Source organism: Misgurnus anguillicaudatus, unplaced genomic scaffold (genome assembly GCF_027580225.2).
Source record: "Misgurnus anguillicaudatus unplaced genomic scaffold, ASM2758022v2 HiC_scaffold_34, whole genome shotgun sequence".
Classification (NCBI taxonomy): domain Eukaryota; kingdom Metazoa; phylum Chordata; class Actinopteri; order Cypriniformes; family Cobitidae; genus Misgurnus; species Misgurnus anguillicaudatus.
Genome location: NW_027395284.1, coordinates 180,269 through 204,298, shown reverse-complemented (window position 1 = coordinate 204,298; position 24,030 = coordinate 180,269). Strand labels below are relative to the sequence as shown.

Genomic DNA, 24,030 nt, shown 5'->3' with positions numbered 1-24,030 from the left:
CTCTCCGATCCAGTTGAGCACAAGTAATTGTACCTGACAACGGGTGATGTAATCCAAGGTCTTCACTGGTGCAGAAAAATTGCACTTAACTCATACACTAAAGCAAACTGAAACATTCAACCGACTGCTAGTCTACACACAGGTTGAGGAAAACAAAAGGCTCTTAAGCCACTATAATGCGGTACACTGGGAATCGATGCAAAAAGCCAATAATGAACAGTCAACGGGACAATCCACCTGAAGCAGCCTGGGGTTGAGTGCCATATGAAAGGCTTAATATGATGTGCTCTATATACAGGTCTTGAACCTTTAACCTTCTGGTTTAAGGCCCTGATTTAAAAGATATGGGTTCACAGAAACATTTAACATCTTTTTTAAAATGAATGCATAAAGAAAATTTAAGGATGAAAAGAGCCACTTGTTTCATAAAAAGTATGCATCTCTTTACGCATCATTAGCCCATATGTGATATTATTAATCTACGTATAAATTAAAGCCATGCAGGTAGGCTATAAACAATATAAAAACATTTTTTGTACTTAACTATCCCTTTAAACTATTAATCACCACCAGCCTTTATGCATAAAAATTCAACAATTTTAAAATAACCTAGACTGCTACTACGACTACAAGTCTGCTTATTTACATTTGCACCCCTGAGGCACGGCTGCGCGCGCGCACAGCCTTGACACACGCATGCACACGCATGCTTGCACACGCGTGACGCCCCCTTCATCAATCGTGCATGGACACAGATCAGCTCTCTCACTCACTCACTTCAGTATCTGACTCTCGTGCTCGTAGTCGCGCTGTTTCATCGCTCCTCTCCAGCGCGCTCTCCGGCTCTCCAGCCCAAGTTTACGCACAGGGATGCGGGTGCGCAAAGCAGCTTGAATATGGGTCTCGTTAGGATTTATTCATTTTTTATTCATCTTCACTTATTGGTTTTGGGTCAAGCTTTAAGGAATTATCCGGATAATGAAGGTAAGCTGTATAACATTCGCTGTCATATAGATATAGTAGCCTATGCTTTGGATGCGTACGCTGTACGGAACGCGCGTGGATTGCTGTGGGATATGAGGAATCTATTAATGGGTTTGACAACATGTGCGTTTGTCTATAAAACTGAATTCTTTAAGTAAATTATATGTTTTAGAGTTAGATTTAAACATTTATCAATTAAACACGAAACTGAATTCAACATGCTCATGGAGATCTTCTGTTTGTTTTTGTTGTGCTGTAACGATTTTACAATTCCTTTGCATTGTAAATAATTCAATAATTTGTATCTTCATTGCTGAAATTGAAATCTACGAGTTGAAATTAGTAAAAACAGGAGTTTTTTACTGGGGAAAAACTGTTCTTGACCTCAGTTTAGGGAGTTTGTCAAGGACGCAAGTGCTGAAAACACTCAATGTATGTTTGTAATAATTAAATATGCAAAAACTTTTAACTTAAATGAGGCTTTAAGTAGTTTCAGGACATAAAACAAGCTTTATTTGTAAGCAAGTGTACTAGTGTTGAGTGGGTTAAGGTTTGCGAGTCGTTTTGGAGACCCATAATGACAAATGCATATGACACCCAAAATGCTTAATAAACAATGAACTATAAAAGATCAAAACTCCCCAAAAGACTTCATATTCAAACATATAGAAACACATTATTAAACTGAGGGAAATCATTTATATGAGCAATTATAATCTTTATTTTCTTCTAAAGAAGTGACCGGTGAAATGAATAGGTCAGGGACAGTAAAGGTTTTGGAATGTTATGTCATGACATCAGATGCAATAATACAGCAAATTTATGATTGACATGGCACCTGACTTTATAAGATTAAATTTACAGGATGACTGAATTTTAGAAACACAAAGTAAGCCCTCAAATATCAGACAATAAATTAACCTCACTGGATTAATATGGGTTTACTTCACATTGTTTCGAGATTAGGATTAAGTCATGTATTGTGCTGTTGTCAAAAGGACTATTCAATGGTGGATTTAATACACATTTAGGCAGAATGTCTGATGGGATTTTGTATAGAGTATTTAGTGAGGATGTCTGCGGGTAAAGAAAAAAGTCAAAAGTCCTGGTTTCACAGAGGTTGGGGTTTGGTTTATGTACAAGTGTAACTGGGATTGCGCTTCCATATGTTATATGCACTTCCCATAAACACCAGCTGGTGGTATCCCTGAGGTTATTTTCACTACAGGTTATGTGACTGTTGGTGTACAAGTTAATATTTATGTATGAGTGTCTGCACATTGTTTATTAACTTCTTGGTCTAGCGTTTTTGTGCCTTGTAAGCATTTTCTATAACGCTGTTAAAGATCTCCTATATCGACATATGTTTGATTTCTTTCCTCTGGCCGAACTTAAAGACATCATCTCAGATAAGCACATGTTTAATGCTAATGCCCACATTGGTTTTCCATTCCGATTCCAAATGACCGACAGCGTATTTTCTGCTCTTGGGTTACATTACTGCAATGCTTGGATATTTACACCCCTCGGGATATCATAAAGACCAAGATGTTGCAGAAATGTGTTGACACTTATTTAATAGCCAAAAGCATGATTTTCCTTCACATCCCAAAAAGACTACATTTGCAAAAAAGATTCTTGGCTGTATCTTTATGGATTCCTGTATCCTGAGGAGACATTTGGGAGGCTGTGATTAAGCTAATAAAAAATAAGCTTAATATAAAAACTTTGGCTTTAAATGATCATATTTATCTGAAAGTAACATAACAGTGAGGTGAATATTTTACATGCTATTTACAATGCATGCTATGGGAGCAATGCAAAGTAGGTTCAATTCCCAGAAATCACATACTAATAAAAAGTCTTATGAAATTATTTTAATCAAAAAGTTACTTTGGATAAAATTGTATCTCTGTTGCATGAATGTAACTGTATATTGAAGTGTCATAAAAGCATTTGTATTAAAAGCTTCAATGTGTTATAAATGCAATAAATGATTAATTCCAGCTCTTTTAAGGTATAATTACTTGTATAATTATATATAATAATTAATTATATATATGCCTGGCATTCAGCATTAAGAATTTGGGCTGTTTAAAATTTTTTATCTGTTTAATAAGCACCTTCAGCTGCCCTCGTGTTTTGCTAGTTAGCACTAAGGTTCCCCTCATTAGCGCCTTCATTGTGTGCGTTCCTACTGCATTTAGTGACGGTTTCTCATCTGCTTTTGTTTCCCTGCCTGGCACTCCGGCAGAGAAATTAGCATGAGAAAAAACACTTTTTATGTTTCATTCAGCTGCACTCAAAGCCTCTGCCTCACGTTCCTGCTCCGTTCCTTATAGCTACCGAAATAGAGAGAAGTCTGAATTTGCATGTGTCTTGTTTAAGGGTTAATGAAGTCTGTAGATTAGTGTAACCTGTGGCCTTGGTTTTGTTTTCTGATGGAATGAGCTATTTTTCCTTCTTGTTAGTTGAAGAAGGTTTAAAACGTGGATATTTCAGTCTTTAGATGGTTGTCTGGTGTCTTTAGTTGTAAAAGGTACAATAAGAAATCTGCTAGATGTATATGGTGTATATTATACCACAGGGCTTTTGAATGCTTTATTCAGATTGGCTGAGAAATGTTCAATGGGTGTTGATTATTTTTCTGTAAACCACACACCCTACCTGTTAAAAGTCTTAATTGGCACCAGAGCAATGTTTGTGGTAACCGTGGTATAAGCGGAATAATTGTGGAAAAATTGTTTTGCGTCATGGCGCATTACCACCTTGCGTGTGCATTATTTTCGAATAATTCAACATCCGTCATCAATTATTCCTTACCAATATTATTGTTTTCTGCTATTTGCAACACGATTCATATATATTTGATCTTTTTCAGCGCATTCGAGCCATTAAAATATGTTAAATAGAAATTTACTTCTAATACTCAACACAGCATTTCTGCTTCCCACCATGCAAGCTTTGCATGAACGTGTTGAGTAGAGTAAGTACATGTTAAAGGGTTATTTTCAAAAAGGAGAGATGTGTGTTTAATATTCTGTATGTGTCTTACTGTATGTTGGGTAAGCTTTGACTTTTACCAATGTGATAAAGAGTGGTGCTTAGGTTGAATATGTAAAATATACGCTGTACCGTATGTTGTTTAACTCAAAAGGCAATACCTGTGCAAATGCAAGTGGAGTTATCCATCTCTTCAGATGGCTCATGACATGAGGTGGGATGAGATGTGTGGGATGAAATGTCATTTTTAGAATAAAGGTTTTGAGTGCTTTGATTTTGCTTTTGTGCTACTAAGTTTTGCAAACCTGATGTTTTATTCTGTAATGCTTTTTTTCGGATTTAAAAGGGTACCTCCCCCTGTAAAAAAAAGTATGCTTTTACACCTAAAGAGTTCATATAATCTCTGAGGACAAAATGGTACCAAAATGAATCAAAATGCTATAAATCTATTGAATCAATATATAAATGTGCATTCATCTTTGCCATGTTATATTAATTCAGTTGACCAGTGGTATACACTGATTAAAAAAATGAAACATTAATGGCGTTAATCACAACACTTACCACATATTAATAACAATGTCATTGTTGCTGTTATCCTTGAGACGTTGTCGTTGAACTTTTTTGACAGCGATCAGCTGTAAAATGTTTTGGTCCTGCTCGATTTTTGTTGACTTTAAGTAAAATAATGGAAAGTTTTTCATAAGATCCGCCGGGGTCAATGTGGAAGCATTGAACAAGCAACAACCGACAATTTTTCTTCGCCCGAGTGCCTCTCACGTTAATTATTCGATTTTAATGGCTTACGTTTCTTCCCCACCACATAAAATCACCACAGGTTTATCAATGCCATGCCATCAAAGTATTATTTTATTTTTGTTAGTTTGTTGATCACGAAGTACAAAGTAGGTGAGGAAAACTAGGATTCTGTGTGTATTCAACGCACCGCCATTGTTGTTTACAATGCGTGGAATGGTGCGCTGTGATTTGTTGAGCAGATTTATTGCATTCTGCAGAGAAGGAGGACTGGCGTTTATCGTGTTTTGGGAAAATAACATAATAACACGGCGGATATCGGATTTTGCGTAAAATGAAGAATTTACTTTTAAATACTGACCAGATACAAATACTGATTTTGGCGGTTACTATAAAAAAGGTGTTTATCGCGTTTTGGAACCAAACTCTTCATATATACATGTACCTAATGGTACTTATTGCAGTCTAAAAAACTGGGTTATTTTCAGCCCACCATTGGGTCAAAAAAGAGACGAGCCCAGCAGCTGGGCTGAAATTAACCCAGAAAATATTTATATTTGACCCAACAATAGGTTAAAACAACCCAGCATTTTGTTTACCCAACATGGGTTCAATTACAACCCAGCTGTTGGGCTTATCCCTTTTTGACCCAATGCTGGGCTGAAAATAACCCAGATTTTTTCAAAGAGTACCCCCAGTGACAGCTACAGTAGGGATAATTTTTTTCTCATATTTTGTTAATCCCTGCGCCTGGAGAAATGTTCCTTGTTACCTTTCAATTTTATTTATCTAACCTGCCATTTGCATACCTATTTTGCATAACCGTCAGATTCTTTTCAATACCCAAAGTACATTTTTCCTCCATTATCTAAATCTCCATGTCAAACTAATGCCTCAGTCGGAAGTAGAGGATCGATTTAAGTAGATATCTCACCTTTCCATCAGCGGGTCACAAGGCATCATGTTTTATCAGCCGCCCTTTTGTATGAAGGTTTTACGTGTTTACTTTTAAGATGCTTCATCTCTGTCAGGTAATAAGACGTGATTAAAAAAACGGATCCCCGGCATGGACGTGTTCACAATGCCCTTTTAGCCGCAGACAGCTTTGATCTGTTATTATTGTGCTTCACCTTCATTAACATGCTCTCTGTTCATGCTGCTGGCCCGATACTTAGCCTTAATGCGGTCTAATGTATGAGATGGTGTGAATTTTGTTGTGCACATCTCATTAACAGCGCTGTGCTTATCGCCGGTGGTCTTCTCTCATGGGGGTTTGCGGCTTGGCCACTCTGATTCCTGGGAGGTTTTATTGGATCGGACCCCTGCATATAGTTAACGTGGGGTTTAATTGCTTAGAGACCTATTAAGAATTTGATTGTTGGTTCACGCATATAATGCCAAGCTTTTATGCCCAGAAAGCATTATGTGTTGAGAATTATTGTTTAAAAAATTTCTGTTAGGAAGAACAGCCGCAAAGGTCATTCTTTACCAATGCGACCCTGTTTAATCTCCGTATTTATGACTACTGTTGTGTTGCTGTTACCTGTTGCAAAACCTCTTGAGATCTTGTAGATCATTACAATGCTTGTGAAGCTCGACTACTGGGTGACTGCGCAGACATACATGCAGCAGGTGTGGTCTGTGCTTCTAATGAGGCATCCCAAGTGTCTTTCATGCTGTCCTTTGCTAACTAACCCACACGGGTCATGATTTCATGCCCTTTCTGCCAGTAACCTGTTTACAGCTCTCATCATTAAACAGACCTCGGCGTGGCCCGTCATTCGTGTCTGACACATTACACACGTTGTTAGGTTGCGAAATGGCCCTGGGGTCCATGGCCTAATTCGCAAGCTGATGTGGTTGCTGGGTAAAGGTGATGGATGCGATTGTTTTTCTGTGTTTGAAGAAATTATAAATACTGTGACTCTTATAGGGGTACTGTCAGAATATTGAATAAGTGTTGGAACCAACCGGACACAGTAATATTGATTCAACCAATGATGTGAACCTGAGTAATTGGTGGTGGAAAAATTACACGCTTCACCTTTAAGGGACGCTCCACTTTTTTGGAAATACGCTCATTTTCCAAGCTCCCCTAGAGTTAAACATTTGATTCTTACCGTTTTGGAATCCATTCAGTTGATCTCCGGGTCTGGCGCTAGCACTTTTAGCATAGCTTAGCACAATCCATAGAATCTGAATAGACCATTAGCATCACGCTTAAAAAAATAACCAAAGAGTTTAGATATTTTTCCTATTTAAAACTTGACTCTTCTGTAGTTACATCGTGTACTAAGATCGACAGAAAATTAAAAGTTGCGATTTGCTAGGCCAATATGGCTAGGAACTATACTCTCATTCTGGCATAATAATCAAGGACTTTGCTGCCGTAACATGGCTGTAGGAGGCGCAATGATATTACGCAGCGCCTGAAAATAGTCCCCTGCCACTGAAAGTTCCTAAGGGGACTATTTTCGGCTGCTGCGTAATTTTTACGATGTAACTACAGAAGAGTCAAATTTTAAATACGAAAATATCAAAACTCTTAGGTTATTGTTTTAGGCACGATGCTAATGGACTAAACAGATTCAATGGATTGTGCTAAGCTATGCTAAAAGTGCTAGCGCCAGACCCAGAGAGATCAGCTGAATGGATTCGAAAACTTTAGGGGAACTGGAAAATTAGCTTAAAAAAAGTGGAGTGTCCCTTAAAAAAAAGTGTTTTGGATGCTCCCACAAATTTATATTCCCAGTTACATCTTACTAATAACATGCTAGCTTTGGTGTGCACATGATAGAAACTTTATGAGATGCAATTTTTTTATTTTGTCATGTAAAATGTCTGCTTTGAGTGTATCTATTCTTTCTTCTGAGTTGCTGTGGCACCATTTTCCGCAACTGAGGTTACCCAGACAGCAGACGACTCCGGACCCGCACTGGAACTGCTGACTTTGGCGCGGATCCAGTCCGGAGTCTTCTGCTGTTTGGGTATTATCTGGAAATATTTTAAATGTCTGGAGGTAAGATGTAATTATCTGTTGGTTGTAGCTACAGAAGAACATGACTGTTCTTTAGCTCTGCACGGTCCCTCCAGCTTCTGAACTGTAGGTCATAACTTCTTGTCAGTAAACTCTCCTGCTCATTAATCTCCATTTGTATGCTTGGAGGCCGAAACTACTATAACCCAGATTTTCCTAGAACATCCTTGAATGTTTGAAACTCGCAAGAACATCTTCATTGAGTCGTCAGTGGAGATTAGATCAGTAAGAGCTGTCAAGCTAGTATAGTATGGGCGGTCTCTTATTTGGACATGAGTATATGACTGTGAAGGTTGTGCAGGACGGACTGGATCTCTGTGACCTGTTGAGACCGAATATAAGGTATTTTATCGGCCTCTCTGTAGAGACTCACACAAGCAGTGACTGACAGGACCTGCTGACTGCATATCAGATATGCCCACTTCTGCCAGGAGAGCTGTACGATACCAATCTCTTTCAATAGATTTGCTTTTTCTGTGCTTGGATTAGATACAGTGAAAATTGTAATGGCTTGGCAGGCTCTGTGTAAGCAATCTTGTCTTTTTATTTGAACTGTAAGAAATCTGATATTCAGGAAACTTAGTAGAAGACTGAAGTGTGTAATTTTTGATGTTTAATAATTGCTGTTTGGTAAATTGCTTGTGATGTTGCTTTTTTTCTAAGTCATTTTGCATAAAAGTGTCTGGTAAATGAGTAAATGTTGAGTACTTTTTCCTAGTTCACCTTAATATGCCAAGACAACTATAAGTAAGCAATTTGTCGTTTGAAATAATGGTAAAAAATAAAAATTTGTCCCAAGCTGTTACTGGGCCCCTGTTAAGGTACAGATGTGTATACATTTGGTACTAATATGCAGTGTTGAGGGTAACGCATTACAAGTAACATGCAATACTTAAAGGGGGGGTTTAATGGTATTTCAAGCATTCTGACTTATTAACACAGTTATAGAGTTGTTTCCTCATGCTAAACGTAGGCAAAGTGTCAAAAATGCAGTTGGGCGTGTTTCAGAGTATTTCTGTGCCGAATGCACTTCGCCAGGGTTCGTACAAGTTTCGGCTATTTTTTTTCGATTACGGTTCTAACTGACGTTTCAGGGGTTTTCGATACGTATCACTTCTTTATATGGGCTTCCGCCGGAAAACTTCCCCCGGAAAACCCCGCCCAGCCGTCAGTCAGCGGGAGACGCTAGAGCTTGCTAACAGCTTATCACGCCACTCAGCCTTGTTTAATTTCAAAAGTCAACAATGGCACAACAAGAAGTGTGTTTTTGGATGTAAGGAGAAGACATCCAGCCTTATGGAAACAATGGATATAGTTTATTATCCGGATTAGCAGCGGAGTTTTGCGTGTGTGTTTGATGCGCTGGATTTTCAGAACCGGGTCATGACGAGTTACACGTGGTAAGTAAGACTTCTGTCTTATGTTGGAAATAGGCGCGTGTATATTATATAAATGACACGAACATGTAGTGAATCATAAGTTAAAACAGTGTTGTATAGTGTTGTATGACTCGTACTCGCTCCTCCCGTGTTATAACTCCTCCTTCTGCATTTTTTCGTACGTTATCGGAAAGATTCGTAAAGCTAATCTTTTTTTTATAAATCTGATTAAACTAAAGACTCTTCAGAGATATAAAGGATGTCATACTACTCCATAGGTACTCCAGATTAATATCAGAAATGCAGAAACAGCGTGTGTTACGTGAGCTTTAATAATATTGCTTTTCTGAAGTAACGAGTAAAGTAACGCATTACTTTATAAATGTACACATTAAAATTTGAGTTACTTTTTTTTAAAAGTAATGCGAGTTACTTTTCAGTTTAATAAATTAGATGTAAAAACAAGGTACTACATTAAACTGAACGTATTAATGTAGAATTACACACTATATGCGTGAACAGTTTCAGTCAGAAATGGAGATGGCAGACCAAAGCTTGACATTTTTGCGATGGAAATATGCAATTTCTGAATTCAGAACTTTTCAGTCATAAAACACCTGCAAAGTAAGAAAAAGTAACGCAAAAGTAACTTGAAAGTAATGTAAGCATTACTTTCCATTAAAAGTAACTAAGTAACGCAATTAGTTACTTTTTTGGGGAGTAACTTAATATTGTAATGCATTACTTTTAAAAGTAACTTTCCCCAACACTGCTAATATGTACATTTGAGGAACTAATGTGCACTGTTTGGTACCAATATGTAAGGACAGTACCTCCTGAGGTACTAATATGAACTCTTTTGGTGCAAAGGTGTACGCCCAGTGACGAGTGTGGATAATTTTTTTTCTGACAGTGTGCAAAGAGTGTAAACACGGCGTAAAAAATCAGCAATTTTGCAATTTGTTTAAATGTCTTTACAGACACATAGATGACACACCCTAACTTTAAATCTCTAATAACCTGATTAAAATACACATAATATATTTACCATGCTTTATTTTTTGGTGTAAATCAAAGGTGAAAGCAGGTTTAAATTTTGATTTTAAAGGAGACATATCATGAAAATCACACTTTTTCCATGTTTAAGTGCTATGATTGGGTCCCCAGATCTTCTATCAACCTAGAAGATGCGAAAAAACAACAACTTAGTAACTTAGTTTTGATTGACCATTCACTACAAGCATGTGAAAAAATAGGTAATTGAAATTTGGCTCCCCTTGTGATGTCAGAAGGGGATAATACCGCCCCTTAATCTGCACTATCCAGCCACAGCACTGCCATTTAGTGCAGAGATCAACTCATTTGCATTTAAAAGGACATACAATTTTAACATTAACATTTTAACAAAATTATCTATATGGTATTTTGAGCTACATATGTACTCTGGGGACACCAAAGATTTATTTGACATCGTAAAAAAGTCTTGTGAAATGTGCCCTTTAATACAAAAGAATTATTATTATACATTTATTATTTTACATTTAGCAGATGCTTTTATTAAGTGATACAAAAACAAAAAAGCGATTTTTCTTAGGAAGGCAATAGTATGAGAAGTGCTATCCAAATGTACTTTCTGCCTGCAAGGTTCTGATGAGTTAAAAATAGTATCTGATTAATTTGCCATTAGAAATTCAAATGTGAAATCAATCATTCTTTCCCCATATGCTTCCTGAACAGATTTTCTGCTTAAAGAGGTGATACTTGAGCTTAACAGTGGCTATATGTGGGTGAGAGTGACCTCATTGTCCTCTCCTAATCCCTCAGGACGATTTCCCAGCTGCTTATCTATCCATCGCCTCTCTCTTTCTTGACCCCCTCCATTTTTTATTCTTGCTCACCCTGCGTCCGGTGTTTATGTCGGAGGTGATTGCTGACCGCTGCACTATTCCTGGTGTTAATGGTAAATCTCAACTTTTCCCTTGAGGTGTTGAGTTCTCGTTGTCACCCGAGGGGATTCGATCTCCAGCATCCAGAGCTGCACAGCTGAGAGCTAATGATGAAGAAAAGACCCCGGCCTCTCCGCTTTTCAACCAGCTGCTGTCATAGCAAACATAACGGTGTTGCAAAAGCCTATTACTGTATACTCAGGTGTGGTGGCAAACAAACCATCAGAATATTTTTTTTATTAAACGTACTGGCCGACCACTAAATTGAATGTTGGCTCTGATTTGATTATATCCTCCATTAAGTAACTCCAGGTTTGTGAAACACACTCTCGCTCTGTCCTCACTCTCTCTCTCTCTTTCTGTCCCCTTTCTCTTTTTGGCAGGTAGATTAAAGGAATCTTTTATATTTTGGATGACAAAGAATATAAAGGCTTTCTGTGTGTATCTGTATAAGAGAGAGAGAGAAGTAGACTCGACCATTTTATCAATCCTTTTCTTCAGGTGTCAGATCTCTAGAGAGCTAAATCTATACAGGCGTTGATTCACTTCCCCTGCTAAAAAGACCAGCTTAGACCAGCCCGAATTTTCATGCCTGTCCAGTCTGGTTTATGCTAATGTTACCAGTTGGCTAGCAAAAATTTGTTATTTAAGACATTGTAGCAGACCAGTTGCTTGTGATAAGCATACAATGTCACACATGCTGGGACAGCAATGCCAGCTCTTAAAAAATGCGTTCCACGCAACTATGTTTTCAGCACAATAAATTTTGCCTCGCTGTGAATTAAATGTTACCTGCTGTTTAAATAAATAGGCTGTGGCATGGAGCTGTATAAATTTGTTTGTTTTATTAAATCTGTCTAGGGAAAATGATTTCCAGATCGTGTGTAATGATATATTGGCCTGTTGGGCTTTACCCCTTCATCAAAAAACAGCCACACATGCACCAGCGGTTAATGGCATCATAATCTGTATTCAGTTAAGAAGTAATATCCTGCTTCGACTCTACAAACTGTTTGGTTTTTCCTCCAGAGTGTCAAGTCATCAAACTGGCTCAATTGCTACATATTCGACCCATAAAACCAAACACAAGCCCCGTTTCCCATCAACCAAACATCAAATAGCGGTTTGAAAAAAATGCCGACTGTTTGTATGTCACACAAGCCCATTGACAGTCAGTTTTAATTAAAATTTGGATCCAGATGGTCTTTGATTTTTCAGTTTTCCTTCCCCTTTCTTCCAAAATTGTCACAAAAGGGGCACACACATGTGCCAGGAGAGGGAGAGATTGATATTCAGCGTGAAAGAGGAGGAACATCTGAGGTTTGGATGTGATTAAGAATTAATCACCCGGGTTGCCAGGGCTGTAATTGGTTTGGAACGGAGCTCAAAGTGGGAAGTTCAGGCTACGACCACTGGGAGATCGAAAGACGGTTATAAATAGCCGCATCAAACTCAGAAAAAATGTGAGAAAAATTGATGTGAGAACAGATTTCCAAAAGATTGCTGGAGCTGTCAGTCACGTGTTTGTAATGATCAAAGCTGAATTTAGACCTGTTTTAAAAGCACATTTAAGAGTGTAATTTGTAAGTGGAATTGCATATGAAATTACTTTTACTAAAAAAAGGTTTCTGTCCACCATTGGTTGAATAAATAGATAGTCTAAACTCATGCTATTGGTTGAGCCAATAAATACGATAGACAGCATGTTTTCACTTCCAATGAAAAAAATAAGCCAAAATATCCACTGACATCTTGTGCCGATGACATCATGTGGAGCCAGAGTCTGCGCAGTAGTGATCGTGAGGTGGAGACGTGGCATCAAGACCCCGCCCATTTTCTTGTTTTCCTTAATCACTAACAGACAAAAGCAGTCGAGATATACGGGTTCTCAAAGTTTACATTCAAAGGTCCAAATCTGAATTTTCATCATTTTCATATGTCTGGAAAAAATTGTCAAGCATGGTAATAACTTTATATAAATTATTTGTTTATATAACAAATCAACACAAATTGTTTAGAAAAAAGTATTTTCTATAAAAGTCCATTCATAACAAGTGTATTTTGCATTTAAAGTAAAAATTCATTTAAACATGAAACACAAGAAGTATGCCAAAGGTAACCAGGTGCAAAATACAGAGCAACTAAATTAGAGAAATGGTTTTTCATCAGATGCATAAACCGTGGCAAATGACACTGACCTAAATTATGGGTGAACTATAAATTGGCTGATGATGCTTATGCTTCTCAATGAATTACGATGAAATGCCGCTACATCCAAAATCAGAGGGCGATCTCGTGCAGATACTCAATATGCGCTGCAGACGAAGAACCATACACACGCAGCTCCAGGAATGGCTTAAGGATATATTTATATTGCTATTCTTCAAATTTTTCAGGTATTTTCATGATAATAAAGAATATGATGATTATGTTTGATGAGTGTTGCTTTTTCAAATGCATGTTTTAAACGACTCAAATCCACAGTGATTTCAAAACCGGCGTAGTACATGAAGTAGCTGTATCTGGGTGTGATGGCTACAGCTTCACACAGGAATTTTTTTAATAACTCGTTTTATTTTCGGACCATGAATACTCTTAAATCTAAAAAGAAAAAAACTAAACGAATGGTTTACAAATTTAATATGCATTTTTTAAGTAGCAAATGCACACATTTAATCAATCACATAGAAATTAATGCACTTGTAATATGAAGTGGACGCGGGTCCGGATCAAGTTCCCTTCAGGTCCGGATCCGAACCGGAGTCCATACTTTGAGAACCCCTGAGATATACCATCTATTAACTTAAACCAAACTTATAAGAAACTTAACACATTTACATGATATTAAGAAATAACAACAGTAACAGAAACCATGTTTGGGAAATTTTGTTGAAGTGTAATTAGTTTTTTAATATGCATATGCGAATGGCTTGCAAACAGTTGTATGCTTATTAAATGCATATTAAACAGGAGTATAAGGGCAAGAAAACCTATTTACATATCAAAAGTGCCTTGAACGATATACACTTGAAAGAACTGATTCATTTCCCATTGTTGTTTAAAAAACCCAAACCATTATTCTTATTGTGTTTAGTGCCACTGCAACGAGCACTATGACTTTGAATAACTTCATCTTTTACTTTTTATTTTACAGTTACTTTGCTTGACTCGATGTCCGCCCCAGGTGATCTGGGTTGGGAAGCGTATCCTCCAGAGGGGGTGAGTACCTGTCAAACTCAGTCTTTACTCTGCCTTGACAAACAGATTGGGCATCCAAAAAAACAGCAAACGATTAAGACCTCTATTCTTGTGCCAGCCGCCCCAGGCTTTTCTCTCAGTGCTCGTTTGCCAAAATGTTAAGGAATCAATCTAGTAAGGAAGTCACTGTCCCAGGATTTCAGTTTGGATCCTGGTAAGAGAGCATAAAATGCTAAATATTTTCCAGGTTGCTTAAACATCTAGTCAAATAATACTTTTTAACCTTAAGCTGTGAGTTATTAGGCTGGTTTTGGATTTACTGTAGCCTAATCTGATCAGACACTTTTCAGACTTAACTGTATTATAAAAGCAACACTTTTGACAAAACATTAAATAAAATATAAACGTAATATTATACTGTGTAATGTGTGTGTATATAACCTTATTGTATCCTATATATTGGCAATTTAGGGCTGTCACAAGATTAATCGCGATTAATCGCATACAAAATAAAGGTTTGTTTTTGCATAATATATGCATGTCCACTGTGTGTAATTATTTATAAATAAATTATGTATATAAATGTATAATTATTATTATTATTATTATTATTATTATTAATTTATTTATTTAGTTATTTTTACACAGAAATATATTATACAAACTTTTATTTTGTATGCGATTAATCACGATTAATCTTTTGACAGCCCTAATTGGCATAGATTCATTTAGTCCTGAAGTTAAGTGGCTTTCTAAAGGCTGCAGTACAACAGGGTCCACTCATGGGCCTCCTGTGTGGGTTTTGCACCTACAACCTTTTAATTACCAGTTTAGATCTTTAACCACTACCCCTGACTTTCATTGAGTATAGTATCTGATCTTCTCCTCACTTAACTGTCCTTGACCTTGACCGGCCTACAGCTCTGCTTTGTGAGTTTTTAGTGCCTTGACTCTTCAAAGGTTCCTGCTGGGGCCTGCAAGAGTCGCTCAAACAGCTTTGCCAACCCGCTGCGTAACGATCAGCTTTCGTCTCCGGTCTCCTCTGTGGGAGTTGGTCCATCATCACACACTTTCATTTCATTCATTGCAATCCATTTCAACAAGATGAAGATGGATTGTAATGGTGGCCTTGGCACAAGTAGTCACACTTAGATTACGAGCACTTAGCCGGAACAGTGATGTTTATAATGTGGCACTGCTAAAACTGAAACATGCACACATCTGGCAACATGCATGTTGCAAGATTCTGTGAAACGTAAGATTTGTGCGCAGTAAAATATTACGATTACAAAGTTTCTGCCTTGAACGAAAGCTGTGGGTAAGGTTTTCTTTAGCCTTCGTTGGTTTTAAACCACTTATGCTAAAACAGCTGACATATCCAAGCACAATTATATGAATTTCACTGCACCAACAAGACAGGGTGTATTTGAGTACTAAACATCCGACACTAATGAGTTTATAACTTCAGGCTGGTTGCCTGTCAGACTCACTTCTCTCTAGATGACAGCTAAATTACGCCGTAATGTACTTTATCACTCAGCTGTCATTTTTTTTCGTATTGTGAAAGCCTGTAAGTACACATGAGCATTTGGATACATTTTTTTCTTTATATTGATCATTTTGTTATCTGTGTGTCTGCCAGTGGGAGGAGATAAGTGTTATGGACGAGCGCAACATACCTATGAGGACGTACCAGGTGTGCAATGTAATGGAGGCCAATCAGAACAACTGGTTACGCACCGGCCTGATACAACGCGAGGGGGCCCAACGCGTGTACGTGGAGATCAAGTTTACTCTACGCGACTGCAATAGCTTGCCAGGAGTTCCTGGAACTTGTAAGGAGACCTTCAACGTCTACTACCACGAATCCAACAACGCTGTCACAGCTCCTTTGCGGCACATACGCGAGAGCCAGTACGTCAAGATCGACACTATCGCGGCCGACGAGAGCTTCACGCAGACCGATGTCGGGGATCGTGTCATGAAACTAAACACGGAAGTGCGGGACATCAGCGGTCTCAACAAGAAGGGCTTGTACCTTGCTTTCCAGGACTTGGGCGCTTGCATTGCTCTGGTGTCAGTGCGAGTCTTTTACAAGCGATGTCCATTAGCTGTTCTCAATTTAGCACGGTTTCCAGACACGGTGACGGGTGGAGATTCAGCGTTGGTGGAGGTGCGTGGTGCTTGCGTGCAGGATGCAGAAGAACTGGAGGCACCACGGATGTTCTGCAGCGCTGACGGAGGTTGGCTGGTGCCCATCGGCCGCTGCGTCTGCCGTCCAGGCTTCGAGGAGGTAGACGGTCACTGCCAACGTAAGCGTTTTTTCTTCCTTAAAACATTTCTTTAAAAATCAACATTTTGTGTTTACACATGTTGTCCTTTCATTTCGGAACGTTTTTTATTTCTTCACTCTATTTGAAGAACTTAGTCATGCCATCTTAGGTCTGAGCTTTTAAATATTCATACATCCATTCTGGACTGTTTTCTAGTGGGTGGAAGTGTAGATCAGGGGTAGCGTTAGAAGAGATGGGGGTTGGATTCATGCTCACTGGTCTGGACCACGGCTGATAGAGTTGTTCAGATAATGTCAATGATGTTATCTGTTAATTAGGCTATGGCGGTTTTGATAATCCTTCTTAACTTGATGTCTGTGTGTGTCACAGTGAATCATTTTAACTGATTTGTTAAAGCCGAATTGTTGGGCAAATAATACGTTCATAGTAAAGACTGAAGTGAGAGACTGATTCATTTTAAATGAGCTCACAAACACATTCATTGCTGATTGGCTTCGGCAGCTCTGTATGAAACAGCACCCTGCCATGTGAAATTACTTAGAGAAGCATTTGGCCTGTTTTCACCTTGCGGCCTCGCGGTGGGTTCTGGAAATGCTGGAGTTTTCATACTGTGAGAGCTTTTAGATTCTGTGAAAAACAACATTAATAGTCTTTACACATTACATAGAAGAGAATTACATATACAGCTGAATTCAGGTCAGTGTTTGGAAAGCAGTGTTTTCAAAACTAGCAGTTTATAAGTCTTCCTTCCTTCCATCCATCCTTCCTTACTTTGTTTTGTTCTGTTCTGTTCTTTTCTTTTCATTCCTTCTTTTGTTATTCCTGTTTGCTCTTTCTCCATGTCTTGCTCTCTTTCTATTCTTTCTTTCTGTCTGTCTGTCTGTCTGTCTGTGTTTTCATCTTTCAATCTTGCATAATTTTTTACTTTCTTCCTTGCTTCTGTTCTGTTCTATCCTTCTTTCGTTATTTTGTCGTTTGCGTTTGTTCATTTTCCCTGTCTTGTCCTCTTTCTGTTCTTTCTTTCTTTATGTCTGTCTGTTCTTTCCATCTCTCTATTCTGCCTTTCTTTCGTTATTTTGTTCTTTCTGTTCATTCTCTCTCTCTCTCCCTGTCTTAAGCCGACATTCTTTATTTTTTCTTAATTTCTTCCTTTGTATTCTGTTCTTCTTTCGTTATTTTGTCCTTTCTGTTTGTTCTCTCTCCCTGTCTTGCTCTCTTTCTGTTCTTTCTTTCTTCAGGCCCGGAGTGGGTAATCGGGAGAACCGGGAGAATTCCCGGTGGGCCGCTTCACTTTTGGGCCGGTCGAGTTTTTTTTTTTTTACATTTGTCACGTTAGTGAGTCTATCTTCTTCTATTAAATGACACTTCACACGTTTCGCATTGACACTGCAGCGCGCAGCCTCTGCATGGGTTGTACCATGTGAAGGAGTTTTCCCCTCCCCTCCCATAGAGTTGGTTCGGTCCATAGCACGTCTTTTCCTAAACTTTTCTCCGGTAGGCTGGGCCGGCGCTACCGTAACAAAACGCGTCTGAGAGGAGGAGGGCGTAAAAAAACAGGTTGAAGAAAAAAGCCTTTGGAGGAGGATGCTGCCAAATGTGCCAAACTCACAGATTTATTTTCAAGAGGACAAACAGAAGTGATCAGGTAACTTAAAGAGAAATAAGCCTAGTAATGGTTAGCATTAGCAACTTAATTATTCGTCTAATACCGTTTTCAAACTATTTACAAGCCAACATTTTTTTTGTTAAAATATTAGCCTTTTGTGTATACATCCGATTCATAGACTTTGCAAATATTATGCAAGCAGCTTCTGAGCAGCAGATAAGCCAGTTCCCCGCTTAAAACGAGGAGGCAATGAGTAAACAATATGAATTAAAGTTATTTAACCCTCAGGTTGTGTTCAGAACCCTATAACACCTTTTGTGTTCCCAGTCAAAAATGACCAGCCTAAAAAAGCTTATAAATCACTTTTTATGCTATATATTTACCCAATATGGGATTCAATATATTCAATGTTTTCTTTTTTAATAAGGACTGGGTTTTATGTTTCTATTTGTGTCACGAGGTGACGACTTTTCAGGGCGGAACCAAAAAATCGAAGAAGTTGGTTCCGCCCGGATGTTTCCGCCCCGACCGGAAAAATGGAAACACCGGACATCCGGCAGTTTTGCGAAGGCTGTAATCAGCGGATTGAGCACAGCTGTGCCTAGTTGACGAGATCGCCGGGTAATTGGATAACGGGAGTGTAAGGAGAAGTACAAAAAGCACAGTTAGATGACAGTTGGAGGTCGAAGTGTGTGCTGAGGAACGGAGCTGTGCTCATTATTAGACGTGGTGACTGGATATATCTCTCTCTCTTCCCTTTTCTCTTGTTGCAGTTACGGTGGACCGGCTGGATTTAAGAAACAACCCTACGGGTGGAGAAGGAACTCCGGTCCAACTAGTAATTTGGAAGGAATAAAGCGAGAAGCGATTCGATCGCATCGCACAACGTACACAAAGGCTATCCGCTGTGAGTATGCCCGTGGTGTAGTATAACTAGCAGAAACTTGCATTGTGGGATTCGTTGGAATCCTCCAGGATTAGGAAGGCGGCCCTACCCCTATCATTAGCGTGGTGGGCGAGCCGCTAGGAGCATCCATTTCATACAGCCACCGCGACGCGACTTTGGTCTGGTCGTTTTGTCATCGCCTCTACGTTAGCCCCAAGCACAGTGGAAGAGACCGGGCGTTTCCCTTGTGGTGTTGCACTTGTAGTGTGGTGAGTGAGATTTTACATATCATAAGCTTTTTCACGTTAGAGTGGTGCTGTGCATTTGCTGTGGGTTGCTGTGTGTCTTGTCAGAGAAACCCCGCACCATCCATTCTCTCCCCTGGAAGGAGGACGGAGGGGCCAACGACCGTAGACCTCATTGCTATTATACACGGTGTGCTGTTCTACGAGTAGGAAGAGACGCAGGCCAAGAGCTGTGGAGGACTGTGAGTATTATATTAGAAGCATTGGTGGTGTGAGCTTATCTGGTGTTTGCATTGTCGCAGAGTTGGAGGCGAACGGGTCCCCTACCCCCGTGGTCTCTACGAAAGGGCGCCCCTACCTGGGATTCGATCAGCCTACGGGCAGTGGGGATAGGGCAGCGCTCGACCCGGCGAGGTGGTGTGTGGCCTTCGCCCCCCTGCTGACCTACGGAAGAAACGACTGTGAGTAACATCTTAAAAGCATTTGTGGTGTAAGCTTACCTGTGTTGTATTGTCGCAGAGTTGGAGGCGAACGGGTCTGCTGCCCCCGTGGTCTCTACGAAAGGGCGCCCCTATCCGGGATTCGATCGGCCTACGGACAGTGGGAATAGGGTAGCGTTCGACCCGGCGAGGTGGTGTGTGACCTTCGCCCCCCTGCTGACCAACAGTAAAGAGCCGACTGTGAACGCGAAACTTACCCAGAGAGCTGTAAGCAGCGGAGCTGGTGAGAAACATTCAAAGACCAATAACAGTGTTTCTGTGTCCGAGCGATCACCTGTGGAGAGAGAGAGGAAAACGAGAGAGAGAGAGTCAGTAAAGAGCCGACTGTGAACGTGATACCTACCCAGAGAGCTGTAAGCAGCGGAGCTGGTGAGAACCATTCAAAGACCAATAATAGTGTTTCTGTGTCCTAGCGATCACCTGTGGAGAGAGAGAGGAAAACGAGAGTAAGAGCCAGTAAAGAGCCGACTGTGAACGTGATACTTACCCAGAGAGCTGTAAGCAGCGGAGCTGGTGAGAAACATTCAAAGACCAATAACAGTGTTTCTGTGTCCTAGCGATCACCTGTGGAGAGAGAGAGGAAAACGAGAGCAAGAGCCAGTAAAGAGCCGACTGTGAACGTGATACTTACCCAGAGAGCTGTAAGCAGCGGAGCTGGTGAGAAACATTCAAAGACCAATAACAGTGTTTCTGTGTCCTAGCGATCACCTGTGGAGAGAGAGAGGAAAACGAGAGCAAGAGCCAGTAAAGAGCCGACTGTGAACGTGATACTTACTCAGAGAGCTGTAAGCAGCGGAGCTGGTGAGAAACATCCAAAGACCAATAACAGTGTTTCTGTGTCCTAGCGATCACCTGTGGAGAGAGAGAGGGAAACGAGAGTGAATCAGTGAAGAGCCGACTGTGAACGCGATACTTACCCAGAAGCTGTAAGCAGCGGAGCTGGTGAGAACCATTCAAAGGCCAATAACAGTGTCTCTGTGTCTTAGCGATCACCTGTGGAGAGAGAGAGGGAAACGAGAGTGAACCAGTGAAGAGCCGACTGTGAGCGTGATACTTACCCAGAAGCTGTAAGCAGCGGAGCTGGTGAGAACCATTCAAAGGCCAATAACAGTGTCTCTGTGTCTTAGCGATCACCTGTGGAGAGAGAGAGGAAAACGAGGGTGAATTATAGAGGAACCGACGGTGAACGTGATACTTACCCAGGAAGCTGTAAGCAGAGAGCCGGTGAGACCCCTTTCAAAGTCAGTAACAGTGTCTTTGTCGTCCTAGTGGCCGCCTGTGGAGAGAGAAGAAGGCGAGAGTGAGCCATTGGGTACGAACAGTGGGAAAGATCCCTACCAGCCACACCAGAAATTGTCTGCCTCCAGGAGAGAAGAAGGAGGGCGCCACGGCCAGCAGGGTCCAGGCGGAAGCCTGACGTTTCCCCCTTGCCCCCGTTGATGGTGGTTGGCACCCCTGTTGTTTCTATCCCTGTCCCCGTGGCTGTAGTCCCCTGGAGGGAGTAGAAGAAGCCATTAGTTTTAAATTTCCCTTCCCCAATTTCCCCAGTCCTTTTAAGTATTTAAAAATTCAATAAAGCTTGTTTTAAATTTTACTCACCTGTCTCCGTGTTTGTCTGCTCATTGGGTCGGCTTTGGGGACCTCCTCGAGGTGGGAGTTAAAAAGGGGCGTGGCTTAGTCAAACACAGCCAGCCCCTAGTGGTGACAGATTTTGGCGTAGTCGGCAGGGTCCCACCTCGAGTTGAGTAACCAAGGTCACCCAATGACTGACAACGCGGGGCCAGCAGCCCCACCCCGTGCCACACCTGTTATCATGGGCAGTCCATGGGTCCAGAGATATGGAGGAGCCGAGTCGGAGGTACGCCTGACCGAATGGAAGGCCCAGCTGGAGTACTTGTCCGACCTGCAGGGCCTTAGCGCCGCCCAGCGGCTCCAATTTGTGTTAAACTCCCTCGAAGGAGAAGCACGGCGAGAGGTACAAGCCGCCCCCGAAGCGATCAGAGCCACCGCCCAGACTGTGTTCCAGTTCCTTGCTGAACAATATGGTGACCATACCCCCGTAGCTGTCCTCCGCTCACAATTTTTTAATTGCAAACAAGGCCCCCGACAACCGATTCGAGCTTTCGCCCTCAGGCTGCGGGAGCAGTTCACTCGCCTGCAAGCCCGACGCGACCATGGGCTAGGAGATGGAGAAGCTTTGTTACGCGACCAGTTCCTCCTGGGGATGAAAGAAGGCCCCGTGAGGCAAAGTCTGAGGGTCCAGTTCCGGAGGGACCCCGGGCTGACCTTCGAAGATCTAAAGAAGGAGGCGCTAGCCCTGGAGGGTGATGAGGCCGAAGTAACCGAAGCCCCCGTGTGTGCAGCCGTAAGTGGAAACACAGCAGCGCCACCTGAACATACAGACTGGAAGCAAGCCCTGAGGGTGGAATTGTTGAAGGATGTCCGAGAGCAGATGTCGGAGCTATCTAAGACCCTCTTGGGAGAACTTCGCCAAAGTAGGGCGCGAGAGGAACCGAGGCCGGCACCCCGAGAGCGAGTCTACTCTGAGAGGGGCCGAGAGCCACCGGGACGCCCGAACCGTTTGAACCGGCCCCGCTTTGAGTGGGATGATCAAGGGCGGCCAATCTGCAATCGGTGTGGAGAACCGGGGCATTACAGTCGCCAGTGTGGGCCTCGCAGGGCATCGGAGGGGGGTTTTTAAGACGACCGGCCACAGTGGGTCGTGTGGCCGGGACCCCCAGAGAAGACCCTGGAAGACGTGAGGAGTCTAGAGACCAGATGGTTGGGCACAGCCCTGTGGCGGAGGTGAAGGTATGTGGCAAGACAATACAGTGCCTAGTAGATACGGGCTCTCAAGTGACACTGTTTGCGGAAAGTCTCTCGCAGGAAGTATTTGGGAAGCAGAGTGCCCAAGGAGGGGAGGCCCCCTGGCTGACGTTGCGGGGCGCCAACGGCCTAGAGATCCCTTATATTGGCTATCGGCTGACGGACTTAGAAGTTCACGGGGTGTTGGTTCCCCAAAAAGGAGTGATTATCGTGGAGGACAGATGTTTGGGTGCCCATCGAGCCCTATTAGGGATGAACGTCCTCTCCGAATGTTGGGAGAAGTTATTTCGGGCTAAGCCCGGCCCTAGGATCCCCCCTGTCGAGAGGCCCCTATGGGAGCAAGTAGTGGCCGACTGTCGTCGGGTCCAGATGACCCAGGTCCGCAGAGGCCGGGAAGAGGTAGGAAGAGTGATGTGTCGATTTGCTCTGTCTATTCCCCCTAGGAGTGAGGCCATGGTGTGGGTGAGAGTAGCCCCCCGAGGAGTTGGCCCCGAAGAATGGGTATTGGTCGAACCTCACGCCGATTGCCCCCAAGTGGAAGTAGCCCGAGGCCTAGCGGCGGTCCGCCGGGGGAGGGTCCCTGTGAAGGTCCGAAACGACCACCCCTACCCAGTATACTTACACCGACACCAGCGGCTGGCCCGATTAACGGGGGTTGCGCCCCACCAGGTGAGGGAGGAGAGAGACGTTAGGTTCCGTCAGGTGTGCCCCACTGTCATCGAGGTGGCCCTGACCCAGATGGAAGCCCCTTCGAACAACAGAAGGAGGGACGTGCCGAGGCACTTGGCAGGTGAGTCCCTGCAAGGGGAAGAGTTGGAACAGGCGCAGACACAAAGACTCCAAGCCCTCCTTCAGAAATGGCAACATGTATTCGCAAGACACGAGGAGGATTATGGGTGTACGAAGGTGGTGGAACACCATATACCGACTGGAGATGCAGGACCCAGTAGAGAGAGGTACCGGCCGATCCCACCCACCTTGTATACAGAGGTACGCTCACTACTGCAGGGTATGCTGGCGCGAGGAGTCGTCCGGGAAAGCAGTAGCCCCTGGGCAGCCCCCATCGTACTTGTGCAGAAAAAGTCAGGAGCTTGGAGGTTTTGCGTGGACTATCGGAAGCTTAACCTGGTGACTAAGAAGGACGCGTTTCCCTTACCCCGGATTGAAGACTCCCTTGCCGGTCTCACACGGTCCGCTTGGTACTCCACCTTGGATCTGGCCAGTGGATATTGGCAGGTGCCAGTGGCCGAGGCCGATAGAGAGAAGACCGCCTTTACGACCCCGTTCGGACTATTCGAGTGGGAACGGATGCCTTTCGGGCTCTGTAACGCTCCGGCCACGTTCCAACGCCTCATGCAGCGCTGTCTTGG

The 24,030-nt window shown here is 42.0% G+C and overlaps 1 protein-coding gene across 1 annotated transcript; it reads left to right on the top strand.

Annotated features, from left to right (window-relative positions):
• The first annotated feature begins 789 nt into the window (after positions 1-789).
• Positions 790-21,274, top strand: LOC141363322 (ephrin type-A receptor 3-like). The gene is made up of 5 exons (XM_073865958.1): positions 790-984; positions 14,260-14,324; positions 15,946-16,615; positions 19,443-19,576; positions 21,104-21,274. Exons 1-5 carry the CDS (start codon positions 897-899, stop codon positions 21,272-21,274), a joined length of 1,128 nt encoding a protein of 375 aa, XP_073722059.1. The 5' UTR covers positions 790-896.
• The last annotated feature ends 2,756 nt before the right edge of the window (positions 21,275-24,030 follow it).

Coding starts and splice junctions, on each gene's coding strand:
- LOC141363322 (XM_073865958.1), top strand. CDS start 897: ATGGGTCTCGTTAGGATTTATTCATTTTTTATTCATCTTCACTTATTG. Junction 16,616..19,442: donor GGTAGACGGTCACTGCCAAC/GTAAGCGTTTTT, acceptor GTGTCTTGTCAG/AGAAACCCCGCACCATCCAT. Junction 19,577..21,103: donor GCCAAGAGCTGTGGAGGACT/GTGAGTATTATA, acceptor TTGTCGTCCTAG/TGGCCGCCTGTGGAGAGAGA.